The sequence below is a fragment of the Corticium candelabrum genome, chromosome 11, assembly GCF_963422355.1.
Source record: "Corticium candelabrum chromosome 11, ooCorCand1.1, whole genome shotgun sequence".
Lineage (NCBI taxonomy): Eukaryota > Metazoa > Porifera > Homoscleromorpha > Homosclerophorida > Plakinidae > Corticium > Corticium candelabrum.
This window is the reverse complement of record NC_085095.1, coordinates 2,028,268-2,048,957: the sequence shown is the minus strand read 5'-3', so window position 1 is coordinate 2,048,957 and position 20,690 is coordinate 2,028,268. Positions and strand designations below refer to the sequence as shown.

The window sequence follows — 20,690 nt, the reverse complement described above, 5'->3', positions numbered from 1 at the left end:
ACTCAGACTGTATTTCTCTACTAGAACGCAACTTCCTACCGATTCCAATAAGAGAATTTAACATGATAACACATCTGAGTCGTAAGGATCGTAGGATGTAGGGTTCATCTTCATGTTATCACGTCTTGGGCGCAATCGTGGGAGTGTTCGACCTCGACGATAGGAAAAAGGGGTGGATGGATGGCGGCTAGTGTTGGTTGCTTCGAGCGTCCTCGGAGATAGAGAAAAGGATTTCGACAGTACGCAATCGCTGGTGTGTATAGTCAAGAATCGATTCTACATAGACAGTGATTGCGTTCGAATTGGTAATCTAAATGCAAAGTATCTAGCCACAACAATTTCACTACGATTTTACTATAATATCATCGCTTTCTAGAGATCGGTGACATGGTTACTATGAGTAAACAAGTTTCGGCTAATTGTTAGATAAGATGTTGGCGTGACGACTGCCAAATTGCCACCCATGCACGTGTGTTGCCCCAGAGAGGTCGACATACCATTCCTACCTTATCGCGTTTAATCAAACTTAGATGGAGTCTTGATTCCGTCTTTCTTCCAGTAAAGTGTCACACTACTAATTGTTCCAACAACAAGAGTGCAGGTCGTTTCGAAAAACGGAGAAACCGTAAACATATTGCCCCCGACTACTCAGAATCTTGTAATGATGTGATTTTGCCATTAGCGGTGCCTTTCAACTAATTGTACACGCGCCGCGCGTGTGTCTGTCTTTTCTTTGTCTCTGTGTGTAAACAACTATCGCCGAAAAACAGAGCGTCTAATCGAATCAGTGCCAAGCAAAACATACTAGTGCTAATTCTATTCTATTAGATAGCTTGTACTAGTTGTGACAGCCTCGTCACGAGCTATCGAATGGTGCAAACTGCACGTAGTTGCTGCACTCGATCACGTGTTCAAGATATCCGATGTTGTTTACTTGCAGTTGTCCACGTTTCTCAAGATGTCCGATGTTGTTCACTTGCAGTTTGTCCGCGTTCGTTGGCTTCCCTAGGGCGTCTAAAATTGGCTCTACTCACGCAAACGACGACAAACGGAACTCAAACCGATCGCCTAATTAACTAAGCGATCAAAAGTATAGTGTTGCACATTGCTCCACTCTCTAGTTATAGCTAGCTCACTTGCGTCAATTGTGCGACAACCTTTTTACTAACGTTTTTGTGACGAAGACTTCTAGTGCCAACCTCTAGTAAACAAATCTTGGCTTCCCGACCTAAACAAGGCGCTGACAGATCACAATGAAACGTTGGGTTCCTGATTGACATACGGTTAGCACACGTATCGCAGCTTAGCGGGACAATCGCTATTTGTATAAGTTGCTTTCTCCAGCAGATCTTACATGATTAAGGCGTTTGAGTCGGAATTCTACAGACAGCTACTATACGCCATTACTAGCTGACGTTACGTGGGCATGCTTTAGTACCACACATGCACAGACAGAAACCCACTAGTACTTACGTGTAAAGTCAAAGAGACTGTAAATTCGAAATGGTCGCCGCTAGACAGTTTCGTGTGACAGCCCAGATCACACCCTTTGCCCACCTAGTTATGACAGACTCTATAGCATGCATTGAGTATATAGTAGACACCCAGAATCGGGGAATCCCCGGATTTCCTAGCAAGCATAGAGTGTATATATATATATATATATGTAGACACCCAGAATCGGGGAATCCCCGGGGAATCCGTAAGACTACCTAGAATCGACCATCAATAAAACCCTAGAGCTAACCCAATAGCAACCCTGGTAACAATGCACCGAAGACCTTAGCAAAGCCGGTTAGCAACAGCTAAACCCATCTAGCCTCACCCCAGACGCAGTATGGATTGCAGCCCCGAATGGGCTGCCAGTTAGGTTTGGGTCGGTACCGCCCCTTGTGGTCAGCGTTAATCATGTCCCTACGAACATGATTAGTGTCAGTTACAAGTGTACTTTGTCGCCGTAGACTACAGAAAACGACTGAAGCGTGGGATCTTCGCTAATTAGCGTGCAGTACGCAGGCAGCAGTCCAATGCATATGACGCATTGCAGCTTCAACTGAAAACCTGTGTACGCGTTCAAAGGCGTATGATGCACTGCAAGTGCAATTTCTGATCTGCCATTTCACCGCTTCGCTCCATAGCGTAGCTGCAATCTCTTACCAACGCTTGACAGCGGCCTAAAATCGCAATGTCGACAAGTACAGAGGCTAAAACAACGTCGAAGTCCAATCGAAAGCTTAGTTCCTGGCTAATAACATTAGTATGACACGCGATGAAGAATTTGAGTACATACTCCTGCCCAGAAAGGCGGTACATACCGAACTATGGACGTGCAGTGTAGTGATGATGGCAGCGCATCCGGGGCTGCAATCCACTCTGCGTCTGGGGCGAGGCTAAGACCCACCCTGGTAAGTATATCAATCCAAATATTTTCTGCAGTCTCAAAACTTCTGATGTTAAAATTTTCAACTAGACACCTGTGTGTACGGGACTATTTTGTTTACAACGCACATCTGTAACTAGCTCTTGCTTGTTAATCATGGAAATCGTATTTGTTTCATAGATTTTGAGGCTTGGGAGGCTGTTTCCGGGGAATCCCCAAACACTATAGAGGACTCATCGAGGTTCTAATTACTAAATCTCTAGGAAATTAATAGTTAATTACTAATTAGCTAACTAATCTAATTACTATCCTCTCTAGGAAAGACTATAAGTAGGAGTGTTATACAATCATACACGTAGCTCATCTATATGCAAAGTTAGACAATTGTTTTCATTTTGTTTTAGCATCACTAGAGTCTCGTGACGTCCTTTTCCAACTCTTGTTCTATAGGGTTACTAAACAGACAATATATTTGTATTGTGCTACCACACGATACGAGCCTAAGAAACGCGAAAAAGAGACGATGTAGCCTTAATTGCCTATTAGCCCTATCTGGCTACTCGAGCCAGTTTCTCCCGCCTTCGTCATTCGCCGGATTGTCAATCCTCACCGCAGTGCCAATCTCAGGGAACAGCGGGGGCTGACTCGAGTCTATTGTACTGTACCATCTGGCAATGAAACCTTAATATCTGACTATGCACGCAGTGCAACACGCTTGCCACCACGTTTTGACTGTAGCGAGGAATTAGTTGTCTGTTGCTACTGTATGCTTAGACACGGTGTAACCTTCTAGCTATCTCTTACCCAAGGGACAGTTCTAACAAAGACAAGTCAAATAACGAAGGTTGCTGCAATGCACGCTACAGTCTAGGACCTACATCGACCTTACAGTATAGATAGAGATAGCTGACTTCGCTCTTGACATGACGATCGTAGAACCTCTATCGAAGCTACATGTCTACTCACTGACGCAATTGATGTAGCTGTGTGCGGGAAGAGGAGAGCGGTCTGGCTACGCGAGACTACTGCCAGGTACAGGGCTCTGGCCAGGTAGATTATACTGATACAGACACATACACGAGTGTCAGATTCCACTAAAAATGCATGTGCATCATCGCAACGCGTGTGGCGTAATACACCAAGGCAGAGAGGCTTGAAGCTGCTCTCAATACCGACAGTAACTCAGAGGTGTTCTAGATTGATGTAGTGATTCTAATGTGTTGTAAATATAGTGACTTCGAGCTGTTATAAAATAAAGCTACCGGCATCCATGATATGATAATTTCCTCTCTTGATTATTCCCCTTGGCAGGTAACCGGGAAAAATTACTCCCTACAGAATTATTTGGTCAAATAGGGCATTAGGTTTATGCCCTTTTACAATACACTGTTTGAACCGTTCTGACTACAGTTACTGAGTTTATATATATATATATATATATATATATATATATATATATATATATATATAAACATTGATACACACAAGCCACCATCACATTGCAGTTGAGCATTAGAAGGGGCATCTAATAACTCCTGACAAAATAATAGAGACAGGAAATAGCCTACATACACATCCATTGAATTGGCACGCTTGATCATGCAAGGAAGATGATCCTAATGCTATCAATGCAAGTTTGTATTGGAATAACAAGAAGTTACTGTGGACTAGATTTAATCCTGAACTAATCTAATAACTAAATTAGTTCACCTCTTGGCTTCCCAGCAATCTGGAAGTGGCTACTGGTTCCCCATAGAGACAGCAACCAAACAGACCTGCTGTGGCTAGAATCAAATAAGTTCTAGTCAATCGTGCAAGAAATCAAATCATGTATTCATATTTGTTCACACAAGTAACTTTGAGAAATCTCATGCAATCACCATAGTCAGCAGCAAATATAACATCACATACAAAAGTCATCATAACTTCTAGCTAGCACAATGGAAAGCTTCAAAGTCAGAAAGAGTAACCTTCAAGTAGTTACTATTCAACACAGTTGAAAAACACTAAGTAGACTTTACGATGTCATATCTAAACTGTGTGTGTGTGTGTGTGTGTGTGTGTGTGTGTGTGTGTGTGTGTGTGTGTTTGTTTGTTTGTTTATCAGGCCAGTCTGGCATAACCAATTTCCCACTTCTACGTCCATCCAAAACAAATCAGGTGCAGCTCTAACAACACAAAACCATGTAGTGAACTGTACCAAACACGAGAAGTACAAAGAGAGAGAAAACAGCAACTCAAACTACATTCAAACACGTCAAGCTGAACCAAAACATGTAATTAATTATTTGCTTTAACCTTATACAGCCATGTCAACAAAGTACCAACTAACCATCACCTATTAGACTTGACTACTGAGTGGCATCATTCTTGATCTGAAAGAGAGGCTAGACAGTCGGCCTACAAGCTCACACCACTAGAAACAACTACAATAGATTTGACTAAACGTAAAAAATAACAAAATTTCTCAACATTTTGAAAAAGGTCTTAAAATGTTCATTAGCTTCAGAGCATCATCGACAACCGAAACAGAAGTTCCAATTGCACACAACATGTACATATATTTCAATGGCACATGAAAGTACCTCGATTTGATCACACAAATCCCATGGATGGTAACTTTGATTAGCAAGTTTCTTCATTTTCGTCAATTTGGCCAGATTCAGAGCTCTTGCCAACCATTTTACGCCTACAAAGCAAAGACGTTTTGAGAATCAACTCAAATTGAAACTTTAAAATGACAACAGTCATACAACAGAAGTTGGTTTGCTGTAGTTCTTGAATTTTGAGCTCAGCGTGATGCATCCACTCATGATAACCTCTCCCCAACTCATCTGCAACTGCGACAGTAAACTTCAAACTGTCATCACATCAACAGGTCACAAAAGACCCATTTCATGCCTATTACATTTCTGTTAATAAATAATACTTCAAAATAGTTGAAAGTGGTTGGCACGACTGAGCATGCACCATACTAAAATCTAACAGACCTCAGCCACTGAGACGTCTTTCAGTTTATGTGAAGACACTATCCTGTTAAGTGCCATGTGTCACCAAATATATCATATCTCCTGCTACCTACCAATGAATCTCTCTAAAAAACATGAGAATAACATGAACACATAATGTGTCACTTTAATTTGGCTAATGCAGTTATCCTAGTTCAGCCTGGACGCGGACCAAACCAAAACATGAACTATGCCCAAATGCCAACGGAATATCCTACCAATACATAAAGTACGAAAACAACCGTTTGCAAACATCTGCATTTAGTTAAAAAGTTTTATTTAATAAAAAGTCTTGTAGATGTTGTCTGTCACTGGACGAAAAATAATTAAATCGAAAATGACTATCGCGCAGCAAGACCACAAAAATTTCCGATTTAAAAAATTAAAAAATATTATTGGAGCCTCACAAAGACGTAGTCTCGAAAACAGTAGTAGCAGCGTAGTACCCTAGATGTATGAATTCTGCACTCACTCTCCAGTTGCTCGTCCACTGTACAGCAACAGTTGTACTGTAGTCTGCATCCCTTCATTCACCTCCAGACATCAAATCCCACCAGCATGTTGCATTAACATTAAGACAATGCTGTTTGCATGCAATGGTCAAGCAACACAGGGTAAGCAAAGTCTCTGTAAGGCCAGACCGACTAAATTTTTTATGTTCACAGATATTTGGACATGAACACTGGACCACATGCGCTGTTAACCCTGAGTCATTGATGCGTAGTCGTAGGATGCATATTATACATACTACCACGTCATTTTACAGCAAGCGCCATTGCGCATGTAAACATCAAATTTTATTTTTATTTTGTTCAACCGGCAAATCTGAGCATCAAGAAATTTAACTGGTCTGACCTGATCCGAAAAATCAATGCCATGTTCAATACACTAACTTTAATTGTCAAATAAGCTATGTAAAAACAAATTGCCAACCAAACTTTCCTTCGTTATGTAAATTGTATTAAAAAATAATCTAATAATTTATACAGCAACACTTAATTAATCGAGCGGATGCCTTAATACTTTTAGTTTCAATTTTTCTTCCTTTTCACACCATTCGGCCTCCTTTATGCTCAACTCCTCCACTAGCTCATGCACTTTCAATGACAGTCGTTTGTTTTCCTCATGTAGCCTTGTGTTCTCGACTTTGGATTGTGAACACGATTGAGAGAGATCAGCAATCCTTTTCAGTTGCTCGTTCTCTTTCTTTAGCGTGTGAAACGCTCCATCAGCACACTAGAACAACAGCATAAAACGGTTTGTTGTGTGATAGTAATGAATATTGTCTACCACAAACAGTAGTATATAAAGATCAGTGGCATACACAGGGTCACTCACAAGCATATTACTGAAGAAAATCTGTGCGTCAGTCTTTTATGACGTCATCAATTGTTTAATAATATAAATTAATAATTGTTATTAATTATTCAATTAACTTGTAAAGATTTTAATTAAAAGTGCAACAATGCAGAGTAAAACATTAAAACTTAAACGTCTCACTATTTAACAAGCTAATTAATTTGCCATGAGCTGTGAAAAGTTTGTGGCCATACAACGAGGAGTCGTCTTGACAAACAAGTCAACCACACTAGCCTAGGCTCGAGAGTCCAGCCGGTCATCTCCGCCACGAGGGGGGAGATGACCGGCTGGACTCTCGAGCCTACACCAGCCACCGTGTACGACTATCTGCCATTTCTTAACACAAATTTCTTGCGGTTTGCAGGCCCACTCCTTCGTGTACACAGAAATGTGACAAATAGATCAGAGAGACTTAAGTAATTTACTTGTAAAAACACCTAAAAAGAAGCTCAAAAGCGTAGAACTGGGCAAGCTATCAAATATAAATCGATCGTTTTCAATCTTACGAGTTCGATGTCCCGAATTAAAAATTTCATTAAGGCATCGTGTTCATGTCTCGAGACAAAGAGCCTTAGCCTAAGAGTTAGCAGAAAATCCCAGTGTACTCCATTGAAGATAGCAGACATGAACTCAAGCGCCGATGTTCTCAAAAGCCCAGAGGGTAAGTACTTGTGTAGATTTTGAGCAAGACTATTACAGTAAAATGCTACTCGAAAAATTCTGTTTATGTAGGTGTCAAAGAGGTTTATTGAAAAACAGTTGTAGATTTACCGTATTTCCATGAATAGTGCACCATGCTCAAATTGTGCCCCTTGCTCAAATAATGCCCCATAGTGAGCCTTTATGAAATAATAACAAAAATGCCCCATGCTCGATTAGTGCACCACTGGGGTAGTATTCAAACCCCGATATATGCATGCGCGTCTATCAATGTGTACGGTTGAGATGAAATGAACACACAGATAAACCACTGAGGGAGATGAAGATTCAACATATGCAACAGACCAGAAATGATTCAAGTGAAAACGACAGTAGCCAGGGGGTAGTTGTAAGATTAGATTAGGTAGTGTGTTTGTGTAGTGTGATGGTATGCAAACCAACAATGCAACAGTCTTTGTGCCTGTGAAAAAAATCCCCCCAAAATAATGCCCCATGCTCAAGTAATGCCTCAAGTTTCATAACTATGAAAAATAGTACCAAATGGGGCACTATTCACTGAAATACGGTCTATACTTTTAGTGTCCTACATAACTGTGCACATCTGTAACAGTGGTGTATCACATCAATACACTAATACTGTGTGCACGTGTGCGCGCGCATGCATGCATGCATGTGTGTGTGTGTGTGTGTGTGTGTGTGTGTGTGTGTGTGTGTGTGTGTGTGTGTGTGTGTGTGTGTGTGTGTGTGTGTGTGTGTGTGTGTGTGTGTGTGTGTGTGTGTGTGTGTGTGTGTGTGTGTGTGTGTGTGTGTGTGTGTGTGTGTGTGTGTGTGTGTGAGTGTGTGTGTGTAGTTAAACCCTTTTCTGTTTACTGTATATAGTTTAACAAGATGCTCTATTATTTACCTTATCACAGGTAAGACCACAGCTTTGTTACTCATAAACAGCATACCCTCAAGCTTCCTCTCTAACTGCAGTAAACTTTCTCTTCCTCGCCAAAACTCATTCGCTGCTTCCTGATGATCCAAAAGAGCAGCGAATATGATCACACTGCAAACCCTACTTCAAAAATCAGTGTTTAAAGTTGCAATACCATAACATGAAAGTTGCAATGACAGACACAACATACAGTATCTTATACATAACTTGATGCACAATCATTTGGAAATAAATTATGTGTGATGTTAACTGTTTCAAATTAAAGTGACCTACTCGAAGTCAATAAATCTTAATGTGTTCTGCACGATCAACAAATGCAATCTGTATGTCGAGTCTTACTGTGTAACATTAGATCTAGCATTTTAGATCGTATTCACTGGAAAGCCACTATGGTAAACATGTAAACATGGAAGACTTTGTGTAGTGTGATGGTATGCAAACCAACAATGCAACAGTCTTTGTGCCTGTGAAAAAATCCCCCCAAAATAATGCCCCATGTTTCAGAACTATGAAAAATAGTACCCAATGGGGCACTATTCACTGACATACGGTCTTTACTTTTAGTGTCCTACATAACTGTGCACATCTGTAACAGTGGTGTATCACATCAATACACTAATACTGTGTGCACGTGTGTGCGCGCATGCATGCGTGTGTGTGTGTGTGTGTGTGTGCACGCGCGCGTGTATGTGTGGTTAAACCCTTTTCTGTTTACTGTATGTAGTTTAACAAGATGCTCTATTATTTACTTTATCACAGGTAAGACCACGGCTTCGTTACTCATCAACAGCATACCCTCAAGCTTCCTCTCTAACTGCAGTAGCCTTTCTCTTCTTCGCCAAAACTCATTCGCTGCTTCCTGATGATCCAAAAGAGCAGCAAATATGATCACACTGCAAACCCTACTTCAAAAATCAGTGTTTAATAGATAAGACTAACACAATAAACAACAACACCATGATCACCTTAATTAGCTCATTTACACACTCCATAAAATGTAGGGTTTTAGTAACAATACGTCTTTGAGCTAGGCATCCTTCATACTTGAATCTGTGACAATAACATGAAAGTTGCAATACCATAACATGAAAGTTGCAATGACAGACACAACATACAGTATCTTATACATAACTTGCTGCACAATCATTTGGGAATGAATTATGTGCGATGTTAACTGTTTCAAATTAAAGTGACCTACTCAAAGTCAATAAATCTTAATGTGTTCTGCACGATCAACAAATGCAATCTGTATGTCGAGTCTTACTGTGTAACATTAGATCTAGCATTTTAGATCGTATTCACTGGAAAGCCACTATGGTAAACATGTAAACATGGAAGACTTGTAGGCATCACACATCTCAAATCTGCCATGACACGTGAAACTGTAAAGTAATCTTGTAAGCGTTTCATACTTTGTCGAAGAATTATTGTCCAATGGCCAAACTGTGTGTATGTAAATTGCTGCTATTGACACATTCAGAACTAAATTGCTAATAAACGTTTCTAGCATTGAGCAGTTACAAGTCACAGTACCTCAAATTCTTGGCATCTTTTCTGATGTTCACTTTGTTAGTTTGTTCGGTTACATCTCGACGACCAGCGTGACTGACCTCCAGCAAAGATTGCAACACTTCAGGCAATGGATGCTGAGACAAATCTCGCTAAATTAAAAAATACAAAAAATTATTGTATTTTTGATAAAGATGGCATAGAAAACTCTACCATTCCAATCACCCATCCATCTACATCTACAGTGTAACACAAGCAAAACAATCAAATCTATAGAGGGTCTAGTATCCCACACATTTAAAACATGTTTTCTAATTTTTTTAGTTAGTTAGAAACATTATTTCTGATGTGACCAAAACTTGTGAAAGTTGGTGTGCACGCTACAGTTTCTGTGTCACTGAGGTAAGTCATAATCATCCTTTCTAGGAGTGCATTAAGATTGGAATTTCCTGGAAAAAAAGAAAGAAAGACAAATAAGAAAAGAAAAAAGAAAGCAAAGACAGCAAGTTGTTTGAAACAGAAATGACATGCATTGTGCTTGCACATAACGACAATGCAAGTGGGTGTTACTTCAAGTGAAATAGCACTAGTGTAGGTTGAAGTTCTTGGTCAAGGTCCCGCAAGAACAAGAAATTTTGCAAATTTCTTGACAATTTCCACCAATTTCTTGCAAAATCTTGTCAATTTCCAAGATCCTAGGCACATTGGGCTGCCATGTTGAAACTTGGAAGAAATGTCCTATATTTTAGTAGAATTTTGTTGTTATTGTAAAAACCCACAATTATAACACTATAAGAGCAGATTACAGCTAAACTGAGTCAAACCAGTACTGCTAGAGCATAAGTCAATTCAAGATTTTCCATTTTGCCAATTTCCCATTTGAAAACCCTGCAAAATCTTGGGCAAGAACTTTGACCTGTTCACACACACACACACACACACACACACACACACACACACACACACACACACACACACACACACGATACACTTACATAATACGTTATCTTCGGAAGCAAATGGGTGAGTGTTGCTGAATCACCCTAAACATAGCCTTCCTTCCACACTCTTAGGCACTCATCTACCTGTACTTTAACAGCCATCCTCTGGACTGCAGTTTATTTGCACTAACTTCACATTTATAAATACGACTTCGCAGTTTCTCCCAAGATATTAAATCACATGATGCTGTTTTCCAACATTTTTTACGTCCTTTCCAGTCTAGAGAGTATGTAGAAGACTAAGGCTTTCCAAGCTTTTAAGGAAGAGGAAGTAGCCCAATCAACACCCTAACCTGCTTTCTATGGAAATAGTCAATCAAATACACCTGTACAAGCCTTTTCCCTCCCTTTCAACTTAGTTGTTGTAAATACTCACATTGCCAATATTTACTGAAGACTGCAACAACACAGCTGTGCATCTCCGATGTACAAACCAGACTGAGACATAAATATTATGCTAGCACCACAATCCATACACCTATGATTATCATTTCCTAAATGAGCAATAGCAAGAGATTCAAAAGTTGAAAATCACTAAACGCTATTACAGTCAGACCTTGTTATTCCGACACTCGATAATCCAACACCCACACTTTCTGACACAGATGTATGTGAAACCAATTTACATGGATCATTTTGTATTGGATTTGGTCTCATTTGTCCAACACTCGGATTCCAACTATGACGCAAAAATATCGCTAGCTAATTCGACATATGCATGCGCACGCATGGCTGCCAAGCGGAGACGCGTGGATCTCTCTGGAGAGCAGAAGCGCCAAATCTGTATTTACATGCAAGAAAATCCGAAGTCTACCCAATCAGATGTCAGCCAGTGGCTTCGTCAGTGTTGACTCAGGTGCTGAAACAGGCCACTCCCTGACTGATGAGGAAATTGTGGAATTGGTTACTGCTACAGATATGGACGAGAGATGAAGATGAAGATGATGACAGTGATCTACCACCTGCTGTCACCTTGTCTGATGCACTTGTTGTAGTTCACACTCTAACTTAATTAACAACCTTTATGGAACAAGATTTCCTATCTTTCAAGGATGAAACTCGTGCTGTCCTATCTTTGCATAGTAAACTGCAACATATTAGTGTTGTACGCGCACAGCCACGTAGAATTGATTTGTATAAGTAACCACATGTCATTATGAGTTTTATCAGCAGATTAAGATCTTCATTCTTACCTTTCCCTTATTAGTCCGACAACATAGATAATGAGGTTTGATGTCGGATTATCCGATAATCTGACACCCTCGCTAGTCTGACAAAAAGCAGCCAGACCAACGTGGTCGGAATAACGAGGTCTGACTGTATTACATTCTGATTTCTCATGACTATAGCTCTATCCACACTGGTAACTGGATTGAGATGCAACCGCAAACTTCACGTCCTCACCAATCCACTTTCGATCCGATCGAAATAAATCCAATTCACATCAAGAGGTGAATTCGATCCACATCGATCACGAACGGTTGAATCCAATTATAAAAATAGTGAGCATTACCATCGCATGCACTACGAGTTTAGTCGGAACATCTAACCCTCCTCACTTTTCTTTGCTCTCACTCGATTTCAATTGCCTTGTGTCACCATAGCAATGCTTTCCACAAGCAAAGAATCCACAGGAGGTACACATATGCCATCTTAAAATATGTCAGTCATGTGATACCAAAGAGAGGCGGAGATATTGTGTTCAAATTAGCAGGAGCTAAGTGTGACAAATTGATACATGGAATAAAGCAGAGACGTTTTAATACGGAGAGCCTGTCAACAAAAGACGTAGAAACATTTACGTCAGGTCTAGGTTCCACGGTATGGATACCTAGCAGATTTGATAAAATAGAGCCCATTTCTCACTGTAGAACAATGTGGATGCTGACGTCTACTTGAACGTTTCTTTATTCCATGCTAATCCGATTTACTGGGATACTTCCGGTTAATCCAGTGGTACCACAGCCTCAACTGGATTAGCTTGTGGACATTAACAAAGTGAGCCCTAGTTAAGCTGTCGACAATTCATACCAACCTCTAAATCTGTCCATATTTGATCTTTCTTGTCTTGCAGTTCTTTCCTGTGGGCAGCATTATTGTATGACATTATCAACATTTGTACAAAATGTATCAAGAAATTGTTCAACCTTGTTTCATCCGATTCATCTTCTCTACTGCCATTCAGCTCCAACAGATATTTTCCAACACACTCACACAAGTCTCTCACTTGTTTCTATAACAACAAAATTGACGATATTACAACATCCTGACGTATCGCATCATTTGCGTTTACAATGCAAGTTGACTCGAGCTTCACTCTCCCAGGCGTTGTTACAGATTCTGACTGGCAATACGTTACTTCTTTGTCTCTGGGTCCTCTGATAATAATTCAACATATAGACATTTAGATATGGTAGCCGTGATGTACCACTTTGATTCTGATAACTTAAACTCACTTCATGGCAGCTTGTCGACCTTTAATTCGTTTAGTGAACTCATTGTAGACCCTTGCTTGTTGTTGACGAGCTGCCGAGTGTGCTGATAGCAAAGTACTCTGCAACTGAAGTTCCTCCAGTTTCATGGGCTGAATCTCCTAGTCATTCTCTATTGTAGATGGACACAATTGTAAGGCACATGATCACTACTATTTTGACATTGTACTACAGTCAGACCTCATTATTCTGACACCCTCACTTTCCAACAAAGCTACACGTGAGAGTACATACTCACTGTGTATTTGTTACCGATAATCCAACAGTCGCATTAGTCCGACAGAAACCAGTGAGACAAACGTAGGCGGAATAATGAGGTCTGCCTGTATTGCTGTCCTTGTATGAGAACTACACTCAGTGATTGTATCCTTGATTACATGAGATCAAATGCAACAACAAGCGACTACTTAATAAATGCCACACTTGTTACATAATGACCAAAATTGCCAGTACAACAGGATGATGCCAAAGCAAAAGACAACTAAACATGCAAGTACTGACAGAATTTACAATGTCAACAGTTGCACTATAAATGACAAAAAATTAAAACAAACACATTTCCAGAAAGTTCTCAATAAATCCCTTAGAAAGTCTTCTTCAATAAAGTTAGACCTCGTTATTCAGACCACGTTTGTCCTGCTGGTTGCTGTCAAACTAATGCAACTATCGAATTATGGTAACAACTACACAGTGACCCATGAAAATTATTTTCACTTGTCAGAAAGTGAGTGTTGGATTATCGAGTGTCAGCCTAGCGAGGTCTGACTGTACCATAATTATCTGTTATGCTACCCTGAAAACAGTAATTGAACACAAAACAAATTGATAAACACAATATCAGATTTAAGCAACTATGCCCAAATAAGTGCCATTTCTTGTTTTGTACTGTTGTATTAAAAGTAAATTGGCAAGCTAGATCTGGTTATTTAATGTATCAAGATGTCGTTTCGTTACCGTATAACCAGTTATTTCTGCAATCTTAATTAAATTACTGCAATTTGAGAATTGAGACATAAGTTTTAATTACTGCAAATTAAATTTCTACATTCCAGCCACAGTATGCGATTGGACACAGTATCTATAGACTAAGTCTAAAGAGTAGTTGTTTGATAACACGCTTGTACCACTAGATGGTGCTAGGAAATCTCACTTCAACCCATGCTACCAACTTTTACAGTGTGAGTGTTATTTCATCTCAACAGGCAACGAATACTCCTAACAGACAAAGTGCCGACATTGCTGACTCTGGCGAGAACAATGGTAAAGAAACTTATAGATCCACAACAATACTATATAAGATCCTTACAAATTAGTTGTTAGCAAACAGAATAATTAGTTAACAAATTACAGAAACAAAGACTGTGATCATTAAACCTACAGTTGACAGCAAATGTTAAACCGAAATCCGACAGCAAACTTTTCAGAAATACAGTAATCTCATGACATTTAGAATCAACTAGTTGAATTGGACTGTTGCTACGTACTTTACCTGTAGCAATTATATCCGCTCTCATCCTGGATATGTCTTGTTCCAGCTGTTTCTTTCTGGACCAAATGGCCGTTATCTCATCAAGAGCACTGGTTCTTTGATTATTAACAGGAGTCTGTACACGCAATTTCTCCAGCCTATAGCATGCACAGCTACATTATCGGTTCAAAAGCCACAAATTGACAAGATTAACAATAGAACTATAAATGCCATGCAGCTACAAGTATTGCATACAAAAGATATCATCACATACACCAACAAGTTCTATTTGTTTTCACTCTATCTGAAAATACACTTTGTCTAATCACCACAAACAAAATTGACTTAATTAACTTAATTAATCAAATCTCCACCTATTAATCTTGGTGTCCCACGTTTCCGCGGAGGTTTAACTAAGCTGTTGGGAACAAACTAAATCTATGTATTTAGGAAGCCTACAACGCCTTTCTCCGTCAATCGTGGTGTTATCCGCATACTTTTTAAGCCGCGCGTCCTGCATGATACCATGCAACAGTCCATCATGCATCGTTGCAGGTGTTTAGCTATAGCAAAGAGCTTGAATTTTGCAACTTCGCCTTTCCACTTTGGTTATTATCAATCATTGTCAGCTGAAACGTGAGTGTGCATCATAGAAAGACGTCATGAAAGAAATGTGCGTGGTTTTGACTTTACGTATCAGACTGAAATAATTATTTCTATAATAAATTTGGTACTTCTATGACAAAACATCAGATAATTGAATGCCTGAGTCGGATAATTGAACGCAAAATACTATAGTAGACTGGTGTGATATGAATATATTATTATTACTAACAGTACAGCTGTCTCTCTTAGTTACCATCTAATCTTGATAAAACAAAGTGTGTAAGTATTACCTACAGCACAGCAGAAGGTAAGACTGTAACACTGCTAAAATAGTCTGTAGTCATCAAAGAAACGTACTACACATGGAACACACATGTCGTGCCTCCTGGTTACTATATATTATTCAATTTTCATAACATACAATGTTTTTCTTAGTCTACCACATGTAATTGTTGCCTTACAATGCAATGTTAGCTCTGACTTCGGCAACCTTCCTGTCACAGAATAGAAACAAGTCAGAACCGTGTCACATATCCATACAAGTAGTAAGACGAACCAAAAAACTCATGCACAAGTACAAATACCAAAAACCAAGGAGAAATCATCTATTGATCCATTAAACCACACAGACATCTATTAGCTGTCTCTACTGTCAGGATTCTGTTGCCAACCAAGAAATCTCAACCTGTTAGTTGATACTTTGAAACTCATGTAAACCACACCATATGTAGCAATGCAGCTAAAAGATTTGCTTCATCAAATTTCTAGTTTTCACTCATACTTTGGTATGTGCCTTGCTATAATGGGTATAATAGAATTGGTCAAAACACACTGTATCTCAAGATGTTATCAACCGAGTAACTAATGAAGCATATTGGTTAGTTATGGTCTTACTTTGTATCTCTAACTGCTCGGTTGTATTTGCCAACATCAGACATGTGACTTTCACAATGCGTACGCCTTTCATGCTCAACATTATAGCTCAACTAATCAACTTTAATATACAATACCAACATGGACGGCTATGTCAATGTGAAATTGCTGCCAGCATGTCCATACTAAAGCCTTAGGCCATTCTAAATGATTCATTGTTTCCCATATCAACAGGAGACATAAGGGGATGTGAGCTGGTAGTTCATTATTCATTATTAAAATGACGTCGAGAGCATGTTTTTCATTAAAAAAACCAAACAATTTCTTCTTGCTACTGCCCACTTCCGCATGCACCAGATCATACAACGCTTCATACATGGTGGGAATACGCTGCTGTATAAAATCGTGAAAAATAAATGAAAAGAGTGTAAACAGTGTTCCAGGTCACTTGCGCCAACAATATTCCATGAAAGGAGATTTCTTTTGGTTGACAAGCACACCGCGGAAATGTTCACGATCGCCATTTTGAGTCAGGTGATTCTGTCACGTGTTCTTAATAATAAACACGTAATCAAATAATGAACAAAAGCATGTGGTCCCAAAAACGGATGCGAGTGGGAAATGGGAAACAATGAATCATATTGGAGTGGCCTTAGTATGGTCTGTTATTCTTTACTACAAGTAACCTCACATTACATTCATATCCATTTAAACAACAAACTTTCATGTTACCCATGCACTAGACTCAACCCAGTCTCTCTCCACCCTCGTCATTCCCCAGATTGTCAATATTCAGCAGAGAGAACCGCTCACTGACGTCACTAAATACTGCCATTAGTGCACACTGTGTGCCAGCTGCCTTGGCCACATTTCCACATGCCTGGTAACCACCCTTGCTGTGGTTGCAAAGGCACGGCGCACAAACACTTCACAAATCGCCAGGAGAGCATTCCTATCGCTTTCTGCGCCTAGATTCGCATTGATTTAGGAATTAGCACGGCTTTTAAAAACATGAGTTTTTGTCTTTTGTCAGACAATCTGGCCGTCTTACGCATCGTTTGCGCTATGAGTTTGGCTCCAAGAGCTTCCAAATCCAATGTAAACGGGTCTAGACAAGAAAAGGCTGAGATGCAGTTCATGTTTTGAAGTGTAATGTGTGCTTGTCTTTTTTGACAACGTATGGGATCGTTGGCTGCTTGGTTTACATCTTGCATAAATTATCGGCTCATGGGAGCCAAGCCGTTTATTAGAACACTATATGTCTGCTACAGATCGGTAACGAGGTGCAATAATGGCGAGCACTTAGTGATGATGTCGGTGGGCGGTTTCAAACCAGTCTCTCTCCGCCGAGGATTGACAATCTGCGGAATGACGAGGACGGCGAGAAACTGGGTTGAGTCTGTGCACTTCTTGTTTGCAGATGCTAAGTCAATAGGACAATCGCTGTTACCAGTGGTTTTTGTGAGTTGGCATGGCAAATTTGAAAATATAAATTTCATGTAGCAGTCCCCAGTGCTGTCCCTTGCATTTGCATCCATAGCAAAATGCACATGATGTACGTACAGCTACAATGCATAAAACTAAGAAACTTAGTACTCACAGCTCCTTATAACAAACACATGTCCTATTGTTCTACTACAATATAATTCTTTGTATGCCCTACTACTTCTCTGGACCAATTGGTGCATGTACAGAGTGCATATACTTCTGCAGAAACATTCTGAATAAACTGTTCCTTCCAGATCTTCCTCTTCAAGTGGACAGCATATTAGACAAAAAACAGTGTTTGTTCGAGGGTCCTTCAGTACGTATTACAAATGGATTATGCCCAGATTACTGAAAGAGCTTAGCACTATGCTGTACACTGCATGCAATTCTTTAAGTTCGATCTGTCTGCTGCATCAATCACTACGAATAAGGAATAAGGTGATTTATGATTCTTTCTAATCACTTTTAGAAACAAAGAATCACTGTGTCATGGCCTTACAGTTGAAGTCTGTTTTGCTGTGCACATTCTGCTGCAAGTAAGCTTATCTGTAAAACTCGTCCAGATCAGACATCACCTCTATTCATATCTGATCACAAGAGTTCAGTAGCAAGTCTGTTTGATTGGAAGAAATGCAACAACCAGAGCAGATGAAATCTATATAAACTGCCCTGTGTGAAAACGTCCATAGTTTTTCAAACATGAAATGCAGCTGTCAACTATAGTATAGCAACACGTTTATAATAGAAAACAATACAACACAAAATCCATTCAGGTGAAATGAAAAAATCATGTAGATGAATTACTAAAGTGATAAGACATCTTACTTCTGACTTTTCACACGACTTGTTAGAAATTTCCAAATTGGATTTAAATGTGGCCTTTAAGTCAGACTAGAACAGAAAAAATGTACGTTTGAGGTTACATTGTAACTGTAGTTTCATCCAGACAACATGCTGCACGTGCACGTTTTTCATCATCTCACCTCTGTCTAGTCTTCTCCTTCACAGGTGTACATGTAAGACTTACTTCATCGTTACATCATTGCTCTAGACGCTTTGACGTGACGGCAATACCGGCAATTTGCTCTGCCATTGCGACGCTAACTGCGCACACTATCTAGTTTATATCAATATCATGTTTTATTATCATCTCATCGCGTGTCTGGCTAGCAAGGCCACACTTTACTAATACTACTGTACACAGATACTTGTCTGAAGTCATATAAGTTATTGTAAACAGCACAACTTTTACCACTCAATATCAGAAAAGCGATATCAATGCGTTAAAATTTAGTCTAGTGTTCCAATTCAAAATTTTGTTGTTGCATTGTAATGTTTTGCATGTAATTACGTTGAAAATATAGATAGCATTAAGTCAAAAATCCTTTGGAGTTTCTACGACGTATTGGATCGTGTATGTTATGATTTACGTGTAACGTGCGTTAGGCCCATAAAAATGGCGGAAAGTGGTGACTCTAAAGGTGGTGACTCTAGAGGCGGTGACTCTCAAGGCGGCGACGAAAAAAGCCCCCTCCGTCGCATTGAGGTAAAATGTTAATGGTTGACAGTAGGTTAGTCTCACAGCTAGATCTGTATTGAGTCAAGTTGCATGCTCGTTGCTGTTGGCTTGTTTAGTTAGTTTAATTAATTAATAGAAGCCTTTCTTGATTGTCATCATACTGACATTGTTTGCTTGTGTCTTTATGTTTTGCGTTAAACAAAGAATGATTTATATATATTGCTATACAGTCTTGTGCTGTACGAAAACACGAAGTTTGTGTCACGTCTGAGTGATCTAATTTTTGCTTGACTGAGTGCTTGGGTAACAGTGAAGCGTTATGTGTACATTGGATAAGAAACTGTGTGAGCCCACTGTGTCCCAAGCTAAAGTCTCCTGCTAGTCAAGTCAATACAGTCTTGTGTGCTACGAAAAGTTTGTGTTACATCCTTTGTGGTATGTATAATAGATGTCAGTGTTCGTCAAATCACTACACCTGTTAGGTTGCCCGTCATAAAAGTGCAGAAGCTGCTTAATTTACTAGCCAATTAGAATAGCCAAAATATTTCGGGTATTAAGAATTTATGTCTAATTGTATCCATAATGACATCTACATATGTTGCTGCCTTTAATTGTAATAATAAGAAAAGCACATAGACTACCTATTTTGAAATTTAGACTAAGAATTGAGACGATCTGAAATAGCTATTAGTGCTCAGTAACTGCAAGAGGTGTTATGCTCTAAGCCTTAGCAGCTAGTTTGCAATATGCAACATAAAGGTAGACCTAACTACTGTCTGATCCATCAGACCCTCCACTACTTTTCACATTTGTTTTCTTTCTGGGAAGATGATGACCATGAACGTGTCGCCAACCAGTCGACCCAAGAATCCAAGCATTTATGGCGGGATCAGGGTCAAACTTCCGAAATTTTGGACCATCACAATGAACCCTCATAAGGTCGTTCGATGTGTCTTGCTGTAGACGACATCGCCGATTGGCCTTTATGATTTTCATGCCTACACCACATAATGAATATATAGAGCATAAATTTACCAATGTAATGTACCGTGGCTTGCTTTACCTGAGAACTGCCGTTCACATTCAGCAGTGCTGGGACTCATAGTGAGCATGATGTGCACAAGGTGCAAAAATATTCGAGAGGTCACCGTCAGGGTTGCTGAATTCACCTTTCAATAGATCAGTGTAGACTGAAAGTATAGGAGAGGTTTGAAGTGAGACTACACGGCGTTTCAGTTTCCCCCACTCACTGCGAACACTTTCCACATTGCAGCTGGCATTTTCAGTGCTAACTCAAAAGCTTTAACTAAACCGCTGATGTCATCATGACCAAAGCTCTTTCTCTCGGTTTCATCGTATGGCCATTTCTTAGAGTTTAATGCTGCGAAAT

At 39.7% G+C, this 20,690-nt stretch overlaps 1 protein-coding gene across 9 annotated transcripts in view; it reads right to left on the bottom strand.

Moving 5' to 3' along the window:
* Positions 1-5,002: 5,002 nt before the first annotated feature.
* The window catches only part of LOC134186748 (uncharacterized), a 21,888-nt gene continuing 6,200 nt past the window's right edge, over positions 5,003-20,690 (bottom strand). Inside the window, exons 1-15 of one of the 9 annotated variants that reach the window (XM_062654793.1) lie at positions 18,765-18,884; positions 18,607-18,672; positions 15,882-15,914; positions 14,836-14,972; positions 13,311-13,458; positions 13,148-13,232; positions 13,002-13,087; positions 12,890-12,935; positions 9,878-10,005; positions 9,310-9,394; positions 9,140-9,246; positions 8,358-8,464; positions 6,412-6,624; positions 5,134-5,220; positions 5,003-5,069 (exon numbers count right to left, since the gene is read on the bottom strand). In XM_062654793.1, the coding sequence (XP_062510777.1) occupies positions 9,190-9,246; positions 9,310-9,394; positions 9,878-10,005; positions 12,890-12,935; positions 13,002-13,087; positions 13,148-13,232; positions 13,311-13,435 (612 nt within the window). In that variant the 5' untranslated portion in view covers positions 13,436-13,458; positions 14,836-14,972; positions 15,882-15,914; positions 18,607-18,672; positions 18,765-18,884 and the 3' untranslated portion in view covers positions 5,003-5,069; positions 5,134-5,220; positions 6,412-6,624; positions 8,358-8,464; positions 9,140-9,189. Of the gene's footprint in view, positions 5,070-5,133; positions 5,221-6,149; positions 6,625-8,311; positions 8,465-9,139; positions 9,250-9,309; positions 9,395-9,877; positions 10,006-12,889; positions 12,936-13,001; positions 13,088-13,147; positions 13,233-13,310; positions 13,459-13,526; positions 13,715-14,835; positions 14,973-15,881; positions 15,915-18,606; positions 18,673-18,764; positions 18,894-20,690 lie in introns of those variants that run through there. The other 8 variants (XM_062654790.1, XM_062654789.1, XM_062654791.1 and 5 more) reach the window with 8 other exon arrangements.